We start from the raw sequence: 20,709 nt of genomic DNA, 5'->3' as shown, positions 1-20,709 counted from the left end.
ACTGCCAAGAATTTCTTTAAGTGTTTTCAAAGTTTTCATTATACAACTATATCTATAGCTGTAACTATATTTATATAGTTATATAATGGTAACCACAGTATGGAAGGGTAAGTCAAGTCAGGAATTCACTTGCTGAGGTTTTAATTCTTAAAGCTTCTCTTTTAAAAGAATTTTACACTAGATCAAAGAGAGAAAGAAATGTGTAGTTTAATGTTTGCCTCCTAGAGTTAGCTGATATTTAGGTATCACTGCACACTTCTTAAAATGTAAACACATTTACATTTGTTACATTTGCTACTGAGCCATTAAATCAGGCCTCCAATTAACAGAGCATGGCAAGTAAACAAATAGTGTTTGGAATAAAAATATAAATAGAACAAGTCATCATGGGTTTGCTTCTTTTCTAGCCTGTTGAAACAAAACTTGTGAGTGTGCACACACACATAAATATTTTGCCCACAAAACAGTCTATCTTCTCACAGGCTTAAATTATAGCCATGGCTACTAAAGTGATGAGAGAGAGCATCTGGCTACATGCAACCTTCCAATTCTCCGTTATATCATTACCTGACAAAAATCAGTATGTTTGAATTTCAGTTTTCCCTTTCAAAAAATCCAATTAAGATCAGTTGTGTGCAGAACTAAGTGCTGTCAAGTTCCAATTCAATGTCCTTTAGAGTAATGTAACCACATGTGCTATTTTCAATAGGAAAGTTATTGTGCAGGCTGCCTGGGACTGAAGCACTCTGTCCCTATTTAAGTTGTCCCTTCTTGGCACAACATACCAAATGCTCCGCCCTCCCGATTCTGAGCAAACTGATCATACTGCACAAAAAATATTACCTACTTATAATTTTTAAATATATACAGTCAGCTCAAAAACAAAAACCAAAACAATGAACTCCATCAACATGGTCCAGATAAAATCTCCATCTGTTTAGTTATTCCTTCACTAAACCAAAACAAGAAAGTAACTTTGAAAAGGAGTAATAGTTAAAGGAGTAAAGGGAGAGGAGAAGACTGAGCAGCTATCAATGAACAGCTATCAAGGAAAATTCAGTGAGATAACTCATCTACCCCAGTAACCTGTATTCATTCAACTAACAAGTCCTGCCCAAGGCATGAAGATGAAATTGAATTAGGTTTCTGAGCCAAGAGTGCTTCTAAACCGTACACCACACACAAGCTATGAAAGGCAAGTCAACGAGGGAACTTCATGGGCAATCTAGGCTTATGGCATTATTTCTCATTTTTTTTAAGATGCCCGAATGTACCCCTCACTTCAAATCATTCCCAATCATTTTTAACATCGCCTCTCAAAGCTCCCAAATACAGACACAGGGAAGAGAAATAATAAATAGCTAAAGAATTTGATCACCACTTCACTTGTATGAGAAAAACCAGTTATTTTTGAGGGGAAAAAAAAAGGCTCCCCAGTGGAAATAAAACATAAGCAGTTAATTTTTAAAAGAAATATTTTCCTCTGCTTGACACTACTACTGCATATCCTACCACCGCACCATTTGGAATGTTCACTAGAGTAACATCTAAGTAAATGGTAAAAGGCAAAGCTTTTATCGGTAGTTAAGCAAAAGTACTGGGGCTGTTTATAATCTAAAGATTCAAAATTTTAGAAAAGGTTACTACATCAGAACACATCCAAGTTTCAAGAGTGGGGCTGGAGCTCTCTTAATGCAATTTTCCAGAAAAGATGTTGCATCTTCTGTGATAATGAACTTTACAATGTTTTCTCCCCTTGAAAACCAGATATGGTTTTCTCTCTACTTCCAAACGCTAATCTTGTTTACAACAAAAGGAAAAAAGAAAAAGAAAAACAAAATAGTGAAGGTTTCAGATTGCTGTATTTAACTCTGTATGATCCTAATGATCCCTAGGCTTACAAAATTATTTTTTGGACAGAATTCTACTCTCAAACTCATTCTTTATATGGTTTCAGAAGCTGCTTAACCAAGCTGATTATGTCAGCTAAGTGACTAATGCAGCAATTAATGCTGTACTTCCACTAACCTCAACTCCAAGCACCTAAAAAGTAGGATAAATACATTATGCACCTTTGTTATGTTAGTTCTTGGGATTACCTAAACCAATCACACTTTAACTCTCACCCTGTTTTAAGGGCAAAGCCAGACAGCGAATGGTTAAACGTTCAAGCTCTATCCTCTAGCTCATGTATTTATTTCACACTGTAGTAGGGCTTTTAGCTATAGTGGTCCAGAGCTTCAGCTTTTAACACAAGAACACTCCTCTTGACCACTCTGTTTGAGAGACAGAGATCCTAGCATTCTTCCTCATCCTTAAGGATCCTTGCTGGGGAGTCCCAACTGGGACAATATTATTTTCCTACCTCTTAAAGTTTTGATTGAACTCAGATAGGATAATGCTTGCTCCAGAGAAGAATGATACAGGAAAAAAAAAAAAAAGATTCTATCTTCTCCACTATAATGTAAATGATATACAATGAACATAGTGTGTGAAAGAATCTCTTTAAAGAAAATACAAAGTGTACAATAAATACCAATGTGGGACCTTAACACATTCTAAGCACCAACAACAATCCATCATTTCTTGGGACTGCATGTAAACAGCAAAAGCATTACAAATCCATGAATTTTTTTTAAAAAAGCCCCCCAAGTCAGGTGGCAGAAATGCCCCTCCTTTGCAAGGAGGACAAGCTGTCATTAGTGTAACACGGAGAGCTGGTTTTCCAGTGAACTTTACTAATAAGAAACACACATGAAAGATTACACAGACTTGAGTGAGACTACTCAAGGAACATAAAAGCTAAATGCCAACTGATATGTATATCTGCACACATTTCTCAGGTGAATGGGCTCTTGGACAACTTCATTTCTTCTCCAAACTGCTGTGCTACTGATTTTGAGCAGGTATACTCTGGTGGCTCATCCTAACTCTTTAAGGCTCCAATCATTCCACATATATGTGTGTATGTACATATATATATATTTACAACAAGAATTTCTAAGACAAAAGGAAGTGCTACTCTCGTAGGAGAAAAAGAGGATAATCAGCTATAGAGGTGAGACCAAAGTTTCCATAAAACAGTTAGCATGGAGCTTTCCACATAATTGCAATTTCTGTCTTTTGGTTTGGCCCTGAGCTGTTTGTTGCTCCTGCATCAAGTAGAGTTCAAAACTCTCTTCAGGCGGAGGAAAGGTGAGATGGCTGACAGTAAGGGAGAGTATGCAGTGCACACTGCCAACCCCGGGGTTTGTTCCTCATGAGGCCTGACGAGTGGTCTTCCCCACTTCCATGCTGAGTGCCTGAGAGTTCTTTTCTGTTTCCAGCAGCTCATCAAAGATCTCCCTTAAAATAAAACAAAAAATAAGCATTCAATGAGCAAAGCCAAAGAACAGACAGAAAATACTGATAAAGCCTGCATAATCCCATTTGATCACCATCTTAACCCTAAGTGCTAATTGTTTTTTTTTTTTTAAATGTCTTTACTGATTTCAGAGAGAGGAAGAGAGGGGGAGAGAGAGAGAAACATCAATGATGAGAGAGTCATTGATCGGCCGCCTCCTGCACACTTCCTACTGGGGATCAAGCCCGAAACCCAGACATGTGCCCTGACCAGGAATCGAACCTCAATCTCCTGGATCCTAAGTTCGATGCTCAACACCTGAACCACGCTGGCCGGACCCAAGTACTGATTTTTGAGAACACTAGCAAGAGCCAGCTTTCATAAAAATATTATGTAGTTTCCATCGATATAACTCAGATCTTCTAGTTGATACAACTAGAAGACCAAAAAGGTTTATGCTAAGACACAGCTTCTATCATAAACCAGTCTTAAGTTCCATACCTAGATGCGACTATGTGATGAGTAATTAATGCTGAGTTAAGAGAGAAAATATTCTGGACTTATAAGGAAATAAGACATGAGCCCTAAGCAAAGATAACAAAACCAAAAATTATCAACCAATTAAGTGATGAGAACATTTTATTTTTAAAGGAAGAAGAAAGAGTTGGGTAATTTATAGCCCACGGCTTCAGACTGGGAAAGTTTCTTACTTGTGCATATAAAAGAAGATGTAACCACTCCGATCCCGATCGCTCTGCACGGAAGCCTCTTGGATTTTAGATACCTCTAGGTCATTATAAGTAAACCACGTCTGCTTCTTAATGTCATACACATCACTAATGTAATGACCTGAAATAAACAAACTTGAATTTTTCTCAGGTACAGGAAGTTTCAGAGACAGAAACAGCCACCCTATCTAACTTACTCCCACAGAAGTTTCTAAAAATCATTCAAAAAACAAGTGTGAACATTTAAGGGAGAAATATACTACACCAGGACAACTTTTTGACAAAAGACTTCAAAGTTTTTCTTGAAGATTCAACTTTTACCTCACAAAGCTAAGCACAGAGCACCCTAGTAAGGAGGAAATGCTGGCTACTTCACTTATTAAATGCTGAAATAATTTTGCCCATTTACCTGAAGAAGAAGTGCTACCAATGTGACTGACCACGCTGATGAGCCGATAGGAATGAGGAAGATATCCTGTCTGGAAAACAGAAGTGGGCATGACTTTTAACTCCTCATTGGAATAAAAAGCAAAACACTACATTTAAATGATCAAAGTGGACATGGTTGAGAGTGTGTGTGTAGTCAGATTCAATAAAATATACAGTGGTTGGTACTGTTCACATCTTTTGACCCAAGGATTCTACTCTCACTTAAGAATGTATCCAAAAAAAAATAATTCAAAAGAAGAAAAGAGTACATGTATAAAATTTTTTACTGTAGCATTATTTTTAATAACAAAAAGTTAGAACTAACAATAGGCCCAATAATAGCTAAACAGTTAGTGGTATAGCAACTCAATACAATACAGTTATTTAAAAAATACAGTTCAATTCAGTTATTTAAAAAATCATGTGGGTCACCAACATAATAACTTGTTTTTCAAACCCACATAAACGCACATAATAACCATAGATCTATAAAAATAGGTATGTTAATGGTTAAGTACTGAAAAACAGAATGAAAAGATGAAGAGATGCTATGAGGCTATAGGGGTTATGGGTGAATATTTATATTTTAAATATTTCTAAAAATGCTATTAAAATATTGTCAGTAAAAAAATAAAACAAAACTGAAAGATATTCCTGCACTGATGCAGCACTATTAGCTACAATTTGGGGAACAAATATAGCTATATGTAAACCAGAAATCATTAAAATATTCATAAAATTAAAATAAATACTATATTCATTTGAGGGATATAGCACAGCCATTAAAAATAAAATGCTTATACTTAGTCTTTAACAAACAGGATAAAAACTGTACTAATGTTATGGCTTTTTCATTAAATTTTTTTTTTTTAATCCTCACCCAAGGAGCGAGGATATTTTTTCCATTGATTTTAGAGAATGGAAGGGAGGAGTGGGGGTGGGGGGAGAGGGTGGGAGGAGGGGAGAGGGAGGGAGGGAGAGAGAGAGAGAGAGAGAGAGAGAGAGAGAGAAAGAGACAAACATCCATGTGACAGAGACACATCGATTGGTTGCCTCCCACACACTCCCCGACCGGGGCTGGGGATCGGATCTGCAACCCAGGTACGTGCCCTTGCCTGGGAATTGAACTGTGACCCTCCGGTGTGCAGGCCGACACTCTAACCACTGAGCAACACTGGCCAGGGCTATTATGGCTTTTTAAAAGCATATGTGGGGGCATAGGGATGAGAAAAGAATACAGTAAAACGTAAAAGTAGTTTAGTTAGGACAGTTGAATCCTGGGTAATTAAAACTACAAAAAATTTGAAAAACAAGAAAAAAGATAGATGAAAGATTCCAATGTGTTCTAGTTAACATTATTAATTCAATAGTTTTTACAGTTTCGGTAGAACCTGTAAGGTGATTTAATACACATATGACTTTGAGAGCCATATTACTCAGTTTTACCTAACTGCACATAAGGTGGTCAGGATGTATTTCTGTTTTTGTTCCATTTTGTTTTGAATCTTGAAAGAAATGAGGAGCAAAGGACAAGAGAAAGTGAAGACCACTTGATGGCTGCCGAAGGGGCAGAAATGCACCTGCAATGGAAACTGACAGTGGGGCCTGTGAAGATGAAGAGCAGGAGCAATATTGACCATCTGACCAGTGCTACTCAGGGAACAGAATGTCACCTACCTCAGCATTTCTCTTCAGTTCCTCAGCTTCAGCTTCTGTGTACTCCATATCCAAAACATCCTCATTCCCAGAGTCCTCATCAGAACCCAATGAATCCAGAAACGAGTTGTTAAACTCTGAAGAACACAAAGACAGAGTTTTGTAAAATTTCTTGGAATAGACATAAAGAGATGATTAGGAAGGGGAAAAAACAACAGCTTGAGTACACATTTTATCACCCTACGAAAACAACACACATTATTATTAGGGTTCCCATTTACCCAGCCCACCCCGGGGACCAACAATTCAAGTACCAGGTATCTGGAAAAGAACTGCTCCTTTTCCTTTTAAATATATTTATATGAAAGGAATGTAACTCACATAAGAAATAAAAGTGAAGAGGAGAGTATAATTTTAAAGATAATTCAATTTTATTAAACTCGATATTATATAAACCATTCTGAAGTACACGGTGCATATTGTAGGCAACACCAGCAAAAATAAATTATCTCACAGAAAAGAGACTATAAAAAGGTCAATATCCTTTCATTCCCTTTAATATTAAATAATCTTTTTTTAAAAACATATCTTTATTGATTTCAGAGAGAGGAAAGGGGGGGGAGAGATAGAAACATCAATGATGAGAGAGTCATTGATCGACTGCCCAGCCCGCAACCCAGGCATGTGCCCTGACAGGGAATCGAACCCTGATCTCCTGGATCCTAGGTCGATGCTCAACCACTGAGCCACGCCCAGCCGGGCTTAAATAATTTTTTTGAAATTTAACAAAACTAAAGAAAATTCAACCTTTAACTCTTAAATTTCACACAAAATACATTATACAAACAAATCCAAGATCCATTTTTTTTCTTTAATAATGTGTTTCGACTGGAAGAATCATCTTTATAATGGCTTTAAATAATCACAGGAGCATTTGTACATAAATGGCTCTTTGCTTTAAAATATAGTTAATTCCAATAAAATCACAATATAGAGTTGTTTAAAGGAAATTAACATCTAAGAATGGGAAGAACAGGAAAAAATACTATGGCCTCAAAATTCTGAATTTGAAAGTAGATGGGTGACAGACTTAGCAGATCCGAGAAAGCCAAAGCCAAATCCTAAGCCAGTAATAGAAAAAAATTGAGAACCAATCCAATTTACATCAACGAATCTTCAAAAGACATACAACTTGGAAATACCAGGTACCTCTGAAACCGGAGGCTAAGCAGGGGATAAAAATAAGGATTAGGTGAAAGTTATTTGAGAAGCAGACTCCTAGAATCCACTCTGCCCCTTGCCATGCTGCTAGGATAAATACAGTCTGGAGCTTTCTTCCGTGGAGAGGGTACAACGGTCTCTGGATTGGGGGTGCCAGGCACGGGGACGGCCATGCACACCATACTGAAAGCAGGAGTAAATGACAGCCTGCACAGTGAAGAAGATGCACACATATCCTCCACCGCAGCCCTAGTCCTGTACTTGGCTTTCAGAACTCTGGCAGCCACATCTTTTACCTCCAGGCAAAGGCAAGAGATTAGAAAACCCTTCTTTAGGAATCTGACCAGCCCAAAAGAAAGGATAAAATATTAACCTCATCCCCCAAACAGTCCCACCCTATAAACTCAAAAGTTGACTAGCCCAGCTATGCATGTGTTCAGTGTCCAATCATCTTTTAGTCCCCTGTTCTTAACCATGAGCTGACAGTCAAGGATTACTAGACACCTGAGGAAAGCCTCTAACAAGAAATATAAAGACCATAATAAACAGAGGACAGAGCAATCTGGAGGAGAAAGAAGCTATTCAACGATAGTAAACTTGAAATAAACAAATGAACTATATTTAATATCCTCAGAGAACTGAGATGGTATTATTTCCGTGAACAAACCAAGCCAAAACAAACAAAAATATAAAAAAGGAACATTCACAAAACAAAGCAGTTTTTTAAAATTAGGAATATAGAAATAAAAACATTCAAAAGTAGTTTTGGAGTTGGAGATAAGGTTGGAAAAAATTCTCACAGAGTAAAATGACAAAAAGATGAAAAACTGAAGAGATACGAAAATTTAAAGGACTATACTAGGAAGTCTGGATAATAGGAAGAGAAAGAGAAGAAGGGAGGAAATCTGTGAAAATTCCTTAGAATTCAAGGACATGTTTCTAGATTAAAATGATTCATCAAGTGCCCTGCAAAGCAGATGAAACAGATCCACATCAATGCATATCACTGTGAAACTTCACCACAGCAAAAACAAAGAGAAGATCCTCCTAGCTTTCAGAAAAAAAAGAGGTCACACCAGGATAAAAAACGAACAGCTTTAGACTTTTCATACAGCAACCCTGAAACAAGACTTTTCCCATTGCCCAGCAGCATGAAATTGGCAGGAAACAAAGCTTTCACAATGACTGCAAATCTGGAATTCTATAGTTAGACAGACTATTAATAAAATACTAGAGCAGAATAAAACTTGCACAGTTCCAAAAAAATCTAAGTCAAATCCCATCTTTTTGAAGAAAACTATTAGGGGTGGTCTCTACCAAAGTACAAGTAGACCAAGAATGAAGAAGAGTGAGAGGAGGAAATGGGGAATTCTAATAGAGGAAAGAATCAGAGGGAATTCCGAAGAGAATGATTAGGGAGCTCTTAGATGGCTGTGCATGGTGAAGAGGGGGCAACCAGTCCAGACTGGAGCAACAGGACTTGACACAGCCATCATCACCACCATAGTACCATCTGCTTCCTGCACGCCCCCTACTAGGGATCCAGCCCGCAACCCAGGCATGTGCCCTGACCAGGAATCAAACCTCGATCTACTGGATCATAGGTTGATGCTCAACTGCTGAGCCATGCTGGTCAGGTGATAGTACCATCTTTTTAATCTGAGGACAGAATGCCTGGGTGAGCTTAGCTTGAATTCTTATTTGTAGTTGTCTCAACCATGTCTCAAATTCTTGCTCTTTCCTCCCTGTCATGGTATCTAGACCAGCCTAGAACACTCATTTTATATCATCAAAATATTCTGCTTTGATCTATTTCTGAAAGTTGGAGGAAGACCACAATAATCTTATAAACAGAAAATAAAGAGTTAGCTCACTTCCTGTGATTACATGTCCCTGTGGATTTGCAGCGCCTGGTTCATATATTAATTCTGCCAAATTCCATGACTATGATGAACCTTATGCTTCTGAATACTCACTCATAACTGCCCACTGACTTCCCCAGAGTGAGCTCTTGTAAATTCACAGGGTAACTGAAGCCACCTTATCTTTTCCCAGGAGTCTTAACAGTGGAAGTATGGCTCTTTCGTCTAGATGGGTTACAGACAAATACTACTTTTTTTTAAAAAGCAAGCTACTAATGAATACAAACATTAGAATAGTGGCTCCCCTCCCTCCTGGGAGCACCTCCATGCCTTTCCCTCCTCTTCCCACCAGGTGCTTTACTATTAGCTTCCTCACTCCCAAGCTCCAAGGGTCCTCCCTTTGCCTCTATAACTTGTTTCCTAAACCCATTTCTTCTAGGAATTACTTCTTCCACCTTTGTAATTCAACCAAATAAATGTTCTCTTACAACAACAAAAAAAAAGAATAGTGGCTCCCTCTGGGAGGGAAGAGGAGGGAAGGGGCATCTAGGTAACTTCTAAGGTTCTATTTCTTTACCTGGGAGGTGTTCAAATTTGTTGTTACTAAAAACAAACATTTTACATGCTCTTCTCTATATGATACATTTCACCATTAAAAAAAAATTAAAATAATCTGCACACCTTGAAGGCTTAACTCTGTAGCTCTTTTGAGGTCGTCATCTTCTTTCTGTTCCCAAGCCTCCTAAAGGGACAAGAACGAAACTCAGGTACTTAAACAGGTATTGATTAAACTTACTTAGTGATGATAAAATCAGTTCCTCTAGAAATAGTTGCTAATATGTTCCATAATTTTGTGGATGCTTGGAATATGACCTACTGAAGGATGTGGAAAAGTTCTTTACTTTTTCCTACAATGTCCTCCTAAAACACAACCTTGGGGGTTAAAAGAAAGGCTTAAATGCCATCTCTTCTAGTCAGTGACATTTGGCTTGCAACCAAAAGCCATTCAATGTGACATTAAATCCCCTTTCTTCTTCCATGTATGAAATACCTGGCATATATAGCAGATACCTTGCAAACTGCTCTCTTTTCTCTCCTCTGATTTACAGTATTTACTAATATCCATGGTATAAGTGCTCCCACCGTGGCCAATTTAAGCTACCAACAAGACACTGAATGTAGTGTTGGAAAGAAGTATGTATGGCCAATCTTTTTTTTTCTAATCCTCACCTAGGACATTTTCTCCATCAATTTCTAAACAGTGGAAGAGACGGAGGAGAGGTGGGGGGAGAAGAGACAGAGTGAGAGAAAGAAACATCTATGTGAGAGACACATCCTATTGATTGCCTCCCTCACAGGACCACACCAGCTTGGACCAGGGTGAGGAACCTGCAACCAAGGTATATGCGCTTGACCAGGAATCAAACCTGAGATTTTTTTTTTTTTTTTTAATTTTTAAACATATCTTTATTGATTTCAGAGAGAGGAAAGGAGGGGGAGAGAGAGAGAGATAGAAACATCAACGATGAGAGAGTCATTGATCGGCTGCCTAGCCCACAACCCGGGCATGTGCCCTGACCGGGAATTGAACCCTGATCTCCTGGATCCTAGGTCGATGCTCACCCGCTGAGCCACGCCCAGCCGGGCAAACCTGAGATTCTTGAGTCCAAGGGTCAACGCTCTAACCACTGAGGCAAACCGGCTAGGGCTGTATGGCCAATCTTAAGTAACCAAAATGTGCTGAATGCAGAGTTGGAAAGAGGTGTGTATAGTTGGCTTTCCTGAGCTGACAGTGAGCTGTGATTCTAGTATACCACTGACCTGAAGTCTATGACAGCAGGAAACAATATTTCCACAAGATATTATTCACAGATTTCTACTTTTGTTCTTGCTGAAGAAACCAAGACACATTAGATACTTGGTAAATACTAATGAATGCTATTGACTGTTACTTTTCTAATACATCTGAGGTTCTCTTAGAAAAATTAGTACCTCTGAAAATGTCTCAACTAGAGGAATAATTACAAAAATAGAAAAATGTTTACGATAAAAATTTCCCTCATCTTCGCATAAAAGATAACTTATAAACAATACATGAATAAAGAAAAAAATATAATTTAAGCAGAATTATTTTATACTTTCCTCAATTCTGGACTTGTTTTTAAAGTTACTAAAGTATATGAGAAACTTAGAATGAGCTATTCTGCATAGTACTGGGAGCAATAAATACTGTGTTTAAGAAAGCAATAGATATTCTCTAAGAGGAAATAAGATTACTAAAATTATCCAAGTATATAAAGTCTATGCTGAAACCAAAAAGAGAGTCTTCTAGTTATTAATAGAATATACAGGCATACCAACTAAAGAAACTTCATCTTATAATCCTAGCCTCACACCTGAGGAAAATACAGGGTTGGGTAAAAGTAGGCTTACAGTTATAAGTTTGAGAAACACAGAGTTTATTCTTGTATTAGTATTTATTAATTATTGTATTATTTTCCATATGAACAACTGTAAACGTCTTTTGCCCCACCCTGTAAGTTAGTTTTAACTGGGTCAGCTGACAGGAAATACTACCAGGTACTAGTCTTAAGAAATCAGACCTCACCCTGGCCGGGTGGCTCACTCAGTTGCATCGTATCATACACCAAAAGGTTGCAGGTTTGATGCCTGGTCATGGCACATATGGGAGGTAACAGATCGATGTTTCTCTTTCACACTGATGCTTCTCTCTCCCTCCCCCTTCTTCTCTCTCTCTAAAAAAAAAAAATCAATAAACGTATGCTTGAGTGAAGATAAAAAAAGAGAAAGAAATCAGGCCTTGGTCTTTTACATTAAAACTAAGTTTTCTAAAACAAATGATCACTACATATTACTTGTAAAGTAGTTGGGCATATATATATTTTGATGACAAGGTAGCTAGGGAGGTACTTCTTAAATGGTTTTAAAGTAGCAGTTTTCAACCTTGGCTGCACAATAGAATCAAGGGATGAAGTTAAAAAAAATCCTAATTATTAAAAAAAAATAAGAAAACTAAGAAATCTAGATGCCCAGATCACAGCCCAGATCAATTACATCAGAATTTTTGAGAGGCAGAACAAGCCAGGCATCAGTATTCTTTAAAACTCCCAGGTAATATTAATATGCAGTTAAGCTTGAGGCCCACTGTTTTAGAGAAATTAGATTTCTTACCTGATTGTTTATAAACACTAAAACTGTGCATTCATTCTAGGGGGTCTTGGTAAATTTTTATTACTAACATGATTTGGATTGCCTAGGATTATACAAGCATGAAAACATCACATTTTAGTCAAATACCTTGATGACTGCAACAGTGCAAATCAGCCAGCTTTAGCAAATAACAAACATAAAGAACTAAAAATTAAAGAACAGATTACTACATAAAGAAAAGAGCAGATAAATGTTAACTATATGGCTAAAATCTAAATTTTGGGTAACATTCCTAAGAATTTTATATTCAAATAATTCATAGGAAAGGACTCATATTGTGAGAAAATGACCAAAACAAATACTTTGCCTTAAAATATCAATGATAAAACCATGGTATTATACTAGTTGTTTCTACAGCTTGCAAAATAAGGTTGGACTAGGATAATCTCTAATAACCCATTTTGCTTTAGCATGCAATGAATTATTGTAATGGGTGGTAACCAACAAGATATTTTGTTGCATTCGAATTTTCAAAAACAGAAAGACTATCAGTGTTTCTGTTTCAAACCCAATGCAAAGCCCCAAAGAAGTTCTTATTTTGTTTTGGTGGATCAATGACACTGTATTCAAATCACCTGGAACAATGCCTGACACATAGTAAGTGCTTAACACATATTAGTTATTATTATTACTATTCTATTTCTTGGGAAAGGTAGGGATGGAGAAAGTAGCAATATAAATCTCTCTTACTTGCTCCTGGAGGCTCTGAGCCAACGCCTGTTGAAGCTCTTGTTCTTCCCTTTCACGGTCCATATCATACTGCTGAAGCCAATCAACCTCTCCTTGAGATCCTTCTGGGGTTTTGTTTTCTTTATTCTCGTCACAGTCTTTAGTTATCTCAGTAAATCTGGCTGGATCTGAGAAAACAGAACATAACATAACTGGGAAATCCTCTCTAATAAACTGAAGTCTCTGGACTTAGAGTGACATCTACTGTTCAGAGAGTAATTTACCCCAATCTCATACACAGCTCGCTTGGGACATACAATTTCATCTTACTACATGTAGACTAGGATTTCTCAATCTCAGAACTATTGATATTTTAGGGGGGACGGGAAAATTTTTTCATAGTTTTGGGGGCTGTCCCATACATTGTAGAATGTTTAGCAACATTCCTGGTCTCTATTAACTAGATGCCAGTACCACCTTCCCTCTCTAGTTGTGTCAACCAAAAATAGCTAATGAGATTTCCTCATTTATTACAATGTATGTTAAATGAGTGTTTTTGCATTAATAATCAAGTAAGCCTTGTACATATTCTGAATCAAGAATTCTATAGCACTGGTGGTACGGCTCAATTGGCTGACCGTCGTCCCATGCACCCAGAGGTTGCCAGTATGATTCCTAGTGAGGGCACATGCCCAGGTTGTGGGCTCTATCCCTGGTGAGGGCATGCAGAAGGCAGCCAATTGATGTTTCTCTCTCTCCTCTTCTCCTTTCCTCTCTAAAAAACTGAATAAAAACATATTAAAAAAAAAGTATATATATGTAATATGTAATAAACACATGTACCACACAAGTATATGACAATGTATGTTTCGAACATTTGTCCAAGGAGATAAGAAAAAATTAATCATCAATTTCTTTTTGTTCGTTCTCAGTCTCTAGACTATGGCTAGCTGGGATAAACAGTACGGTCATGATTTTGTTCTGGTTATTTGAATTGTGAGTGCAACAACATTATCATTTTTTTTTAAAATGAGGCTTTTATTTATTTTTAATTGATTTTAGAGAGGGAGGAAGGGAAGGAGAGGGAGAGAGGGAGGGGGGTGAAAGAGAGATATAAACATCAATGTGAGAGAGACACAGTGGCTGCCTGACCCCCGCATGTGCCCTCACTGGGGAGCAAACCTGCAACCTAGGTATGTGCCCTGACTGGAAACTGAGCCCTTGAGCTTCTGGTGCATGGGACATTGCTCCAACCAATTGAGACACATTGGCCAGGGCTCATTACAATTTTTAATACTGGCAAGTATTAAAGTTATGTGGGGAGAAGAGGACTTTATCTACCTACCTACCTATCTACCTAATCTCAAACACTTTACCAAAGCAAAAATTTTCAGCTTAGCAAGTTAAGAAAATTCTTGTGTTAAAAAAAATAAAAATTTAACTGATCAACAATATTACCTTTACAGGTTCATTTTATATAGTTTTAAAGTCAGTACATGCTCTTTACCTGCCCCCAAACTGCATTTTAAGCATTTAAATGATAGATACTTTTCTACAGCACAGACAACTCTGAAGCTTACAGCATCTTGGTTTTAGACTCTTTAATCAGCAAATAGTCATCACTTTTTAACTGTATTGAATAGCTGACTAAATATTTACTACTAAAACTAACTCAATATTCCTTAAAAGAGGACAAGAAACTCAGGATATATTAAATACAGAAAGCAGTATGATCCCAATTTAAAAAAATTATACTAGAGATGAGATGGCAATACTTTCTTCCTGTCCTCCATTCTGGGAGAAATGATCATTTCCATGGCCAGAAAGGGGCAGCTCTGAAGCCTACATGACTCTGCCCATCCCTCTGGCCTTAGCTTACTGGACCAGGAATAAATATTTGAGTCAACCAATCAGATTACTTCTAGAAATTTGGAACTGAGACATTCAAAGTTAGATGATGTTGAGCATTTTAAGGGGAACATAGATTTGGGAGTTGAGGCTTCTATTTTAAGGCATAAGATGAGTATTACTACTTTTATTATCAAGTCATATAAAAAAGGTGACGGGTACAATTTTTCTTAACCAATAACTTTCAGCGTTCAATGTACTAATGTACCTCACACAATCCAGGAATTATACTACCAATTAATCCATGTGATAGCAAACAAATCAAGAAAGTTCACACTGAGATGCTAAAATTAATATATATTTGTCTTTAGGACATATTACCAGATGAATACAAAAACTACTTAAGATCTATGGGAACAAATGTGACCATAAAATATACTTAAAAATTCCCCACCTGAGGATATTTTTTCCATTGCTTTTCAGAAAGAGAGGGGAAGAGGATAAGGGAGAGAGAGAGAGAGAGAAAGAGAAACATCATTGTGAGACAGAAATCAATTGGTTGCCTCCTGGAGCACAGGCCCCAACCTGGCTGGGGATGGAGCCTGCAACCGAGGTACATGCCCTTGGTCGGAATCGAACCTGGGACTCTTCAGTCCACGGGCCGACACTCTAACCACTAAGCAAAACTGGCTGGGGCATGAAAAACACTTTTAAGGAATTTGCACAATGGATTAAAAGGGAACTACGTGCTAAAACTCAACATTCTCATACTAAATATTTCATCTGCCTCTGCCCCCACCCCAACTAAAATCTGCTCCTTTACTACATTCTGTATTTCAGTGAATGGGATCACTGTCCACACAGATGTTGTTTTTAGACAGAAACCTAGGAGTCATTTTTGACTTCTCATTTACCCCTCATATCAGATAAACATTCTTTCCTGTCTCTTGAATCCATCAACTTTTTCTTTTTAATGCCAAAACTTTGACTTAGGGAACCATTGACTTTTGGTCTGGACTACTGCAATAACTTACTAACAGGTCTCAAGATTACTTCAGTTCTTCTCTAATTTATAAGCTATGCTGCAGCCAGCATGATCTTTTTCAAATACAATTCTTTATCAAATACTTGTTTGCTTAAAATTATTCAATAACTTCCTAAGCCTTTTGAAATAAAAATCCAAACTCCTAAACATGGCTTTAAGCCATGTAAAAACTGGTGACTACATAACTCTCTAGTCTTATCTCCTGCTTTTCCCCCTTGACACTATGCTCCAGTTATATAGCTCACTTTGAACTTTTTTTCTGTCCATTAACTTGCCACGATCTTTCTCATATCTGGGCCTCTGCACACATTCTTCCCTCTGGCTAGTGTTTGGAGACAGTAAAACCTTACTTAGCCAGTATTCAGTTGATTCATGAGCCAGCCAATCTCTTCGGTCTCAAATATTTATTGGGAATCTACTATGTGCCAGGTACCGTTGTAGAAGTCAGGGATATAGTGATAATTAAGGCAAGAGGGCCCTTGCATCTAAGGAGCTTCAGTGCAAAGGCTCTCAAATGAGAATGAGCTTATCAGCATATTTGAGGGACAGAGTGTGTCAGTATGGCTAAAACAGTAGAGTGAAAGGGAAGAAAGTGAGATAGCCTATGTAAAAAACTTGGGTTAAGTGTAATGGGAAGTCACAATAAGTTTTTGTTGTTTTTTAAAATATTTTATTTATTGACTTCAGAGAGAGGAAGGGAGAAGGAGAGAGAGAGAGAAACATCAATGAGAGAGAGTCACTGATTGGCTGCCTCCTGCATGCCCCCTGTTGGAGATGGAGCCTGCAACCTGGGCATGTGCCCTGCCTGGGAATCAAACCTTGATCTCCTGGATCATAGGTTGATGCTCAACCACTGAGCTAAGCCGGCTGGACCACAATAAGTTTTAAGCAGAAAAGTGACAGTGTGGTTTATGCTTCAGAAAGATTACTTTAGCTTCTTTGTTCATGAAAGAAGGTCTGTAGGGGGTAAGAGTGGAGGAAAACACATTAGGAGTCAGTTGTGGTGGCCCAGGTGAGAGATGGAAGACTAGAGTTGTAGCTATGAAGATGCTAATAAATGGCTGGGTTCAGAACATATTTTGTAGGTAAAGCTGATTGGACTTATTGATGGACTGAATGTGAGGTATAAAGTAAAACAAAAACTCAAGGGAGACATATTTTTTGGCCTGAGCAACCTGATTTATGGGAAGGCATATTTGGAAGACGGAGATAAAAATTAAATAGCCAAACGGACATTTCAAGTAGGCATTTCAACATATAAGTTTAAAGCTCAGGGGAGAGATCAAGGCTAGAAATATGAATTTGATATTTCATCAGTATGTGAGGCTGTGGTACCATATGAGATCACTTAAGGAGAGAGCTTAAGTAGAAAGGAAGACACAGCAAAGGACAGTGTCCTGGAATACTCCAACAGTTATAGTTCTGATGATGAGCAGCTGGTTTAGTAGGAAGAAAAAATCTCCAACAAGCATGGTATGATGGAAGCTCACAGAAAAACATTTATAAAGTTTTAAATGTTAAGAAGGGAGTGTTAGATTGTGAAATACTGCTAATGTAAACTTGATAAACACCATTTTAGTGGAGTAGTGAGGATGAAAGCCCATTTGGAAAGGGTTGAGGAGAGAAGGGGAGGCGGTAAAAAAGTAGAGAGCATGAATTAAACAATTCGTTCAAAGAATTTTGCTGTGAAGGGAGAAAAGGAAGGGGGCAGTAGCTGAAGTATAGCTGAAAGGGGGCACATAACATCCTAAGAGGGTTTTTAAAAGATGGGTGAAACTAAGGCACAACAGAAATAACTTAGAAGAGAAGAAAGACATGATGCAGTAAAGAAAGAAGGTAATTTCAAGAGGGAAGGTCTTCAGAAGGCACAAGTGAATGAGATTCTAGATATGAATGGAGGGACTGGCCTTAAATAGGAACAGGGATGTTTCCTTCATAACACCAGTGAAGGCTGAGTTTTCATCTGATTGCATCTATTTTCTTTGAAAAGTATACCACTAAGTTATGAACCTAGAGTCTGTGTGAAAGGAAAACTGGAGACTAGAAGAAGAGATCATGAAGACTGTGAAAAAAAACTTACTAAGGAAGTATAACAAAACTAGTAGCATTTGGTGCCCATTTAATAAGAGTGTACTCATGAATTTGAGAAAAGTCTAGTCAGCACAGTTTTGTGATTTTCTCCAGCCATCTTTAGCTGCTTAGGTGCAGGCATAGAATAAGAAGCTAGCTGAGTTGGGAGTTGGGGTTTCATCAGGTGACTGTGAAGTAAGAAAAGAGAGAGAAGATAAAAGAGTATCACGATATGGCATATAGACTGGGGAAGGACCTGATAATAAGAGTGAGGTGATGAAGAGCAAAAAAGTAGAAGTCAAAGGACTGGAAGTCTTAATAAGATCAAGTAACTCTTGAAATAATATAACAATAGGAATCTGCAGGAGTCCTGGAACCAATCTCCCATGGACACTGAGAGACGACTAAACGCTAAAACTTGGTACAAGTTCAGATATAGAAAAATGAAGACTTATACACATTTCTGGGAGAGCAATGGTGAGAGAGAAGTGACCAAAAACTGATACAAACATTTATTAAATGCACGTAAGAACACTAACTTTTCTTTTGATGTACACTTAAAGGAATATGTCATATTTTACTGTTAGCCTCTAGGTACTACTCACATTTCTTATTTTTTAAAACTGTTATAAAAAGGCATCAAAATATTAACTCTGTTGTTATAGATTATATAGATCCAGCTCGCACCTCCCATTAATTAGAAGTCATTTGTCACCATAAAGCTTTGGAATACAGTTGTCTCCGTTAGCAGTTATGTTCATTAAACCTACCTGGCTCTGTGATTGCTTTGGGTTTCTCAGTTTCCATAGGTTCTGGATTTTCAGGCATTTCTTGAATATCATCCTCTGCAAATCCAGTATCTGGGCTGCTGGTTGGTTTATCATCATCTTCATGACTCAGAGATGGTGAAGCTTCTCTCTTACTTATCTCTAAAACAGCTGCCAGAAGCTCTTCTTCATTCATTCCATCAAATCCTGAGTTTTCTAATTCAGACTTATCAGGCTCTATTTTGCATGATTTTGAATCCTGAAGAAGAGTGTTACTTTTAGAGGAAACCTGAATACTTACAAATATAGCAATCTTAGAGTTTAAAGTGAGAAGTTTATTTTATTTCTAAAAAGTTTCCTTTCTGTGATGCTTTTGGTTATTTAATAATCAATAACCAGTATATAAACTCACTGACAAACCTAATATTCTTTTAATAATAAGTACGTAAGAATACATGTTTCTTGGTTACAGTAAGTGTTAAGTACATTCTTTGTAGAAATTTGGAAAATCCATAAAAATAACAAATTCATTCAAAACCCATCAGAGATAATACTGTATTTTCTTTCAGACATATGTGAATTATACTGTAAATATTCTGTCACTACATTTAATATTCCTTTTAAATGTTGGCAGGTCTTATTCTTTTTAAATAAATGAGTAAAATAAAAAAATACATTATATAAACATTCAGAAGTTATTTTCACTACGGGGAGAATTTCTGACTTTTTATGATTTCTCATTCAAGGTGATCAACCACAAACTACCTCTAGCTTTATTCTATTTTAGTTAATCCTCACCTGAGGATATTTTCTCCACTGATATTTTTTAAAGAAAGCAGAAGGGGAGGGAGGAGAGAGAGAAAGAGAGTGAGTAAGTGAGAGAGAGAAACATCAGGTGAGAGAGACATCGAGTGGTTGCCTCCTGAACGAGCCCTGACCAGGGCAGGGGATCCAGCCTGCAACAGAGGTACGTGCCCTTGACCTGCAATTGAACCTGAGACCCTTTAATCCATGGGCTGACACTCTAATCACTGAACCAAACAGGCTAGAGCTACCTCTAGCTTTAAAGTAAGATGGGAAACAAGTTAGAACAAAAAATTACTAAAATATCTTACCAAAAGAGAGGTTTAAAATCAAACAGTTGCACAAGATGATACAAACTCCTAGAAAAGCTTGTATCTCCAAAGTATTAACAATCATTTTGTGTCAAGACAGAAGATAATGTAGCAGCTATGCCTTCACATACATTATTTAAACCTTTAGTTTATGTGGTTAGCTTGTTGATGTAAAACTTTTACTCTGGTTCCACCATATTAACAATTCGCACCAAAATAGACAAGTAATTATTTGAGGACCAATATGTAAAAGTAGCTTTGAAGGAAGCCCTGGCCGGGTAGCTCAGTTGGTTAGAGCACTGCCCCAATATGCCAAGGTTGTGGATTCAATACCTGGTCAGGGCACATACAGGAATCAACCAATGAATGCATAGATAAGTGGAACAACAAATTGATGTTTCTCTCTCTTTCCCTACCTCTCTCTCTCTAAAAAATCAAGCAATAAAAATTACAAAAGAAAAGATGTAGTATGTATATTATTCAGCCATAAAAAAGGAAGAAAATCTTTAAATTTTCAAAAACACAGATGGACCTTGAGAGCATTATGCTAAGTGAAATAAGTCAGAGAAAGACAAATACCACATGGTCTCACTTATATGTGGAATCTAAAAAAACTAGCAAACAAAAAAACCCCAAACTCACAGATATAGAGAAGATAGGTGACTGCTAGACAAGGGTGGTGTGTGTATAAAATGGGTGGTGGGTAGAAAGGCAAAAACTTCTAG

At 37.5% G+C, this 20,709-nt stretch overlaps 1 protein-coding gene across 2 annotated transcripts in view; it reads right to left on the bottom strand.

The window, feature by feature from the left end:
* Nucleotides 1–2,487: 2,487 nt before the first annotated feature.
* The window catches only part of USP37 (ubiquitin specific peptidase 37), a 64,362-nt gene continuing 46,140 nt past the window's right edge, over nt 2,488–20,709 (bottom strand). The window contains exons 19-25 of one of the 2 annotated variants that reach the window (XM_081143429.1): nt 18,873–19,128; nt 13,161–13,327; nt 9,921–9,981; nt 6,178–6,293; nt 4,481–4,550; nt 4,054–4,192; nt 2,488–3,345 (exon numbers count right to left, since the gene is read on the bottom strand). In XM_081143429.1, coding sequence (XP_080999555.1) covers nt 3,258–3,345; nt 4,054–4,192; nt 4,481–4,550; nt 6,178–6,293; nt 9,921–9,981; nt 13,161–13,327; nt 18,873–19,128 — 897 coding nt within the window. In that variant the 3' untranslated portion in view covers nt 2,488–3,257. The remainder of the gene's footprint in view (nt 3,346–4,053; nt 4,193–4,480; nt 4,551–6,177; nt 6,294–9,920; nt 9,982–13,160; nt 13,328–18,872; nt 19,129–20,709) is intronic. The other variant, XM_081143430.1, reaches the window with a different exon arrangement.

The sequence above is a fragment of the Miniopterus schreibersii genome (assembly GCF_964146895.1).
Source record: "Miniopterus schreibersii genome assembly, chromosome: 7".
Lineage (NCBI taxonomy): Eukaryota > Metazoa > Chordata > Mammalia > Chiroptera > Miniopteridae > Miniopterus > Miniopterus schreibersii.
This window is presented reverse-complemented; position numbering and strand designations above follow the sequence as displayed.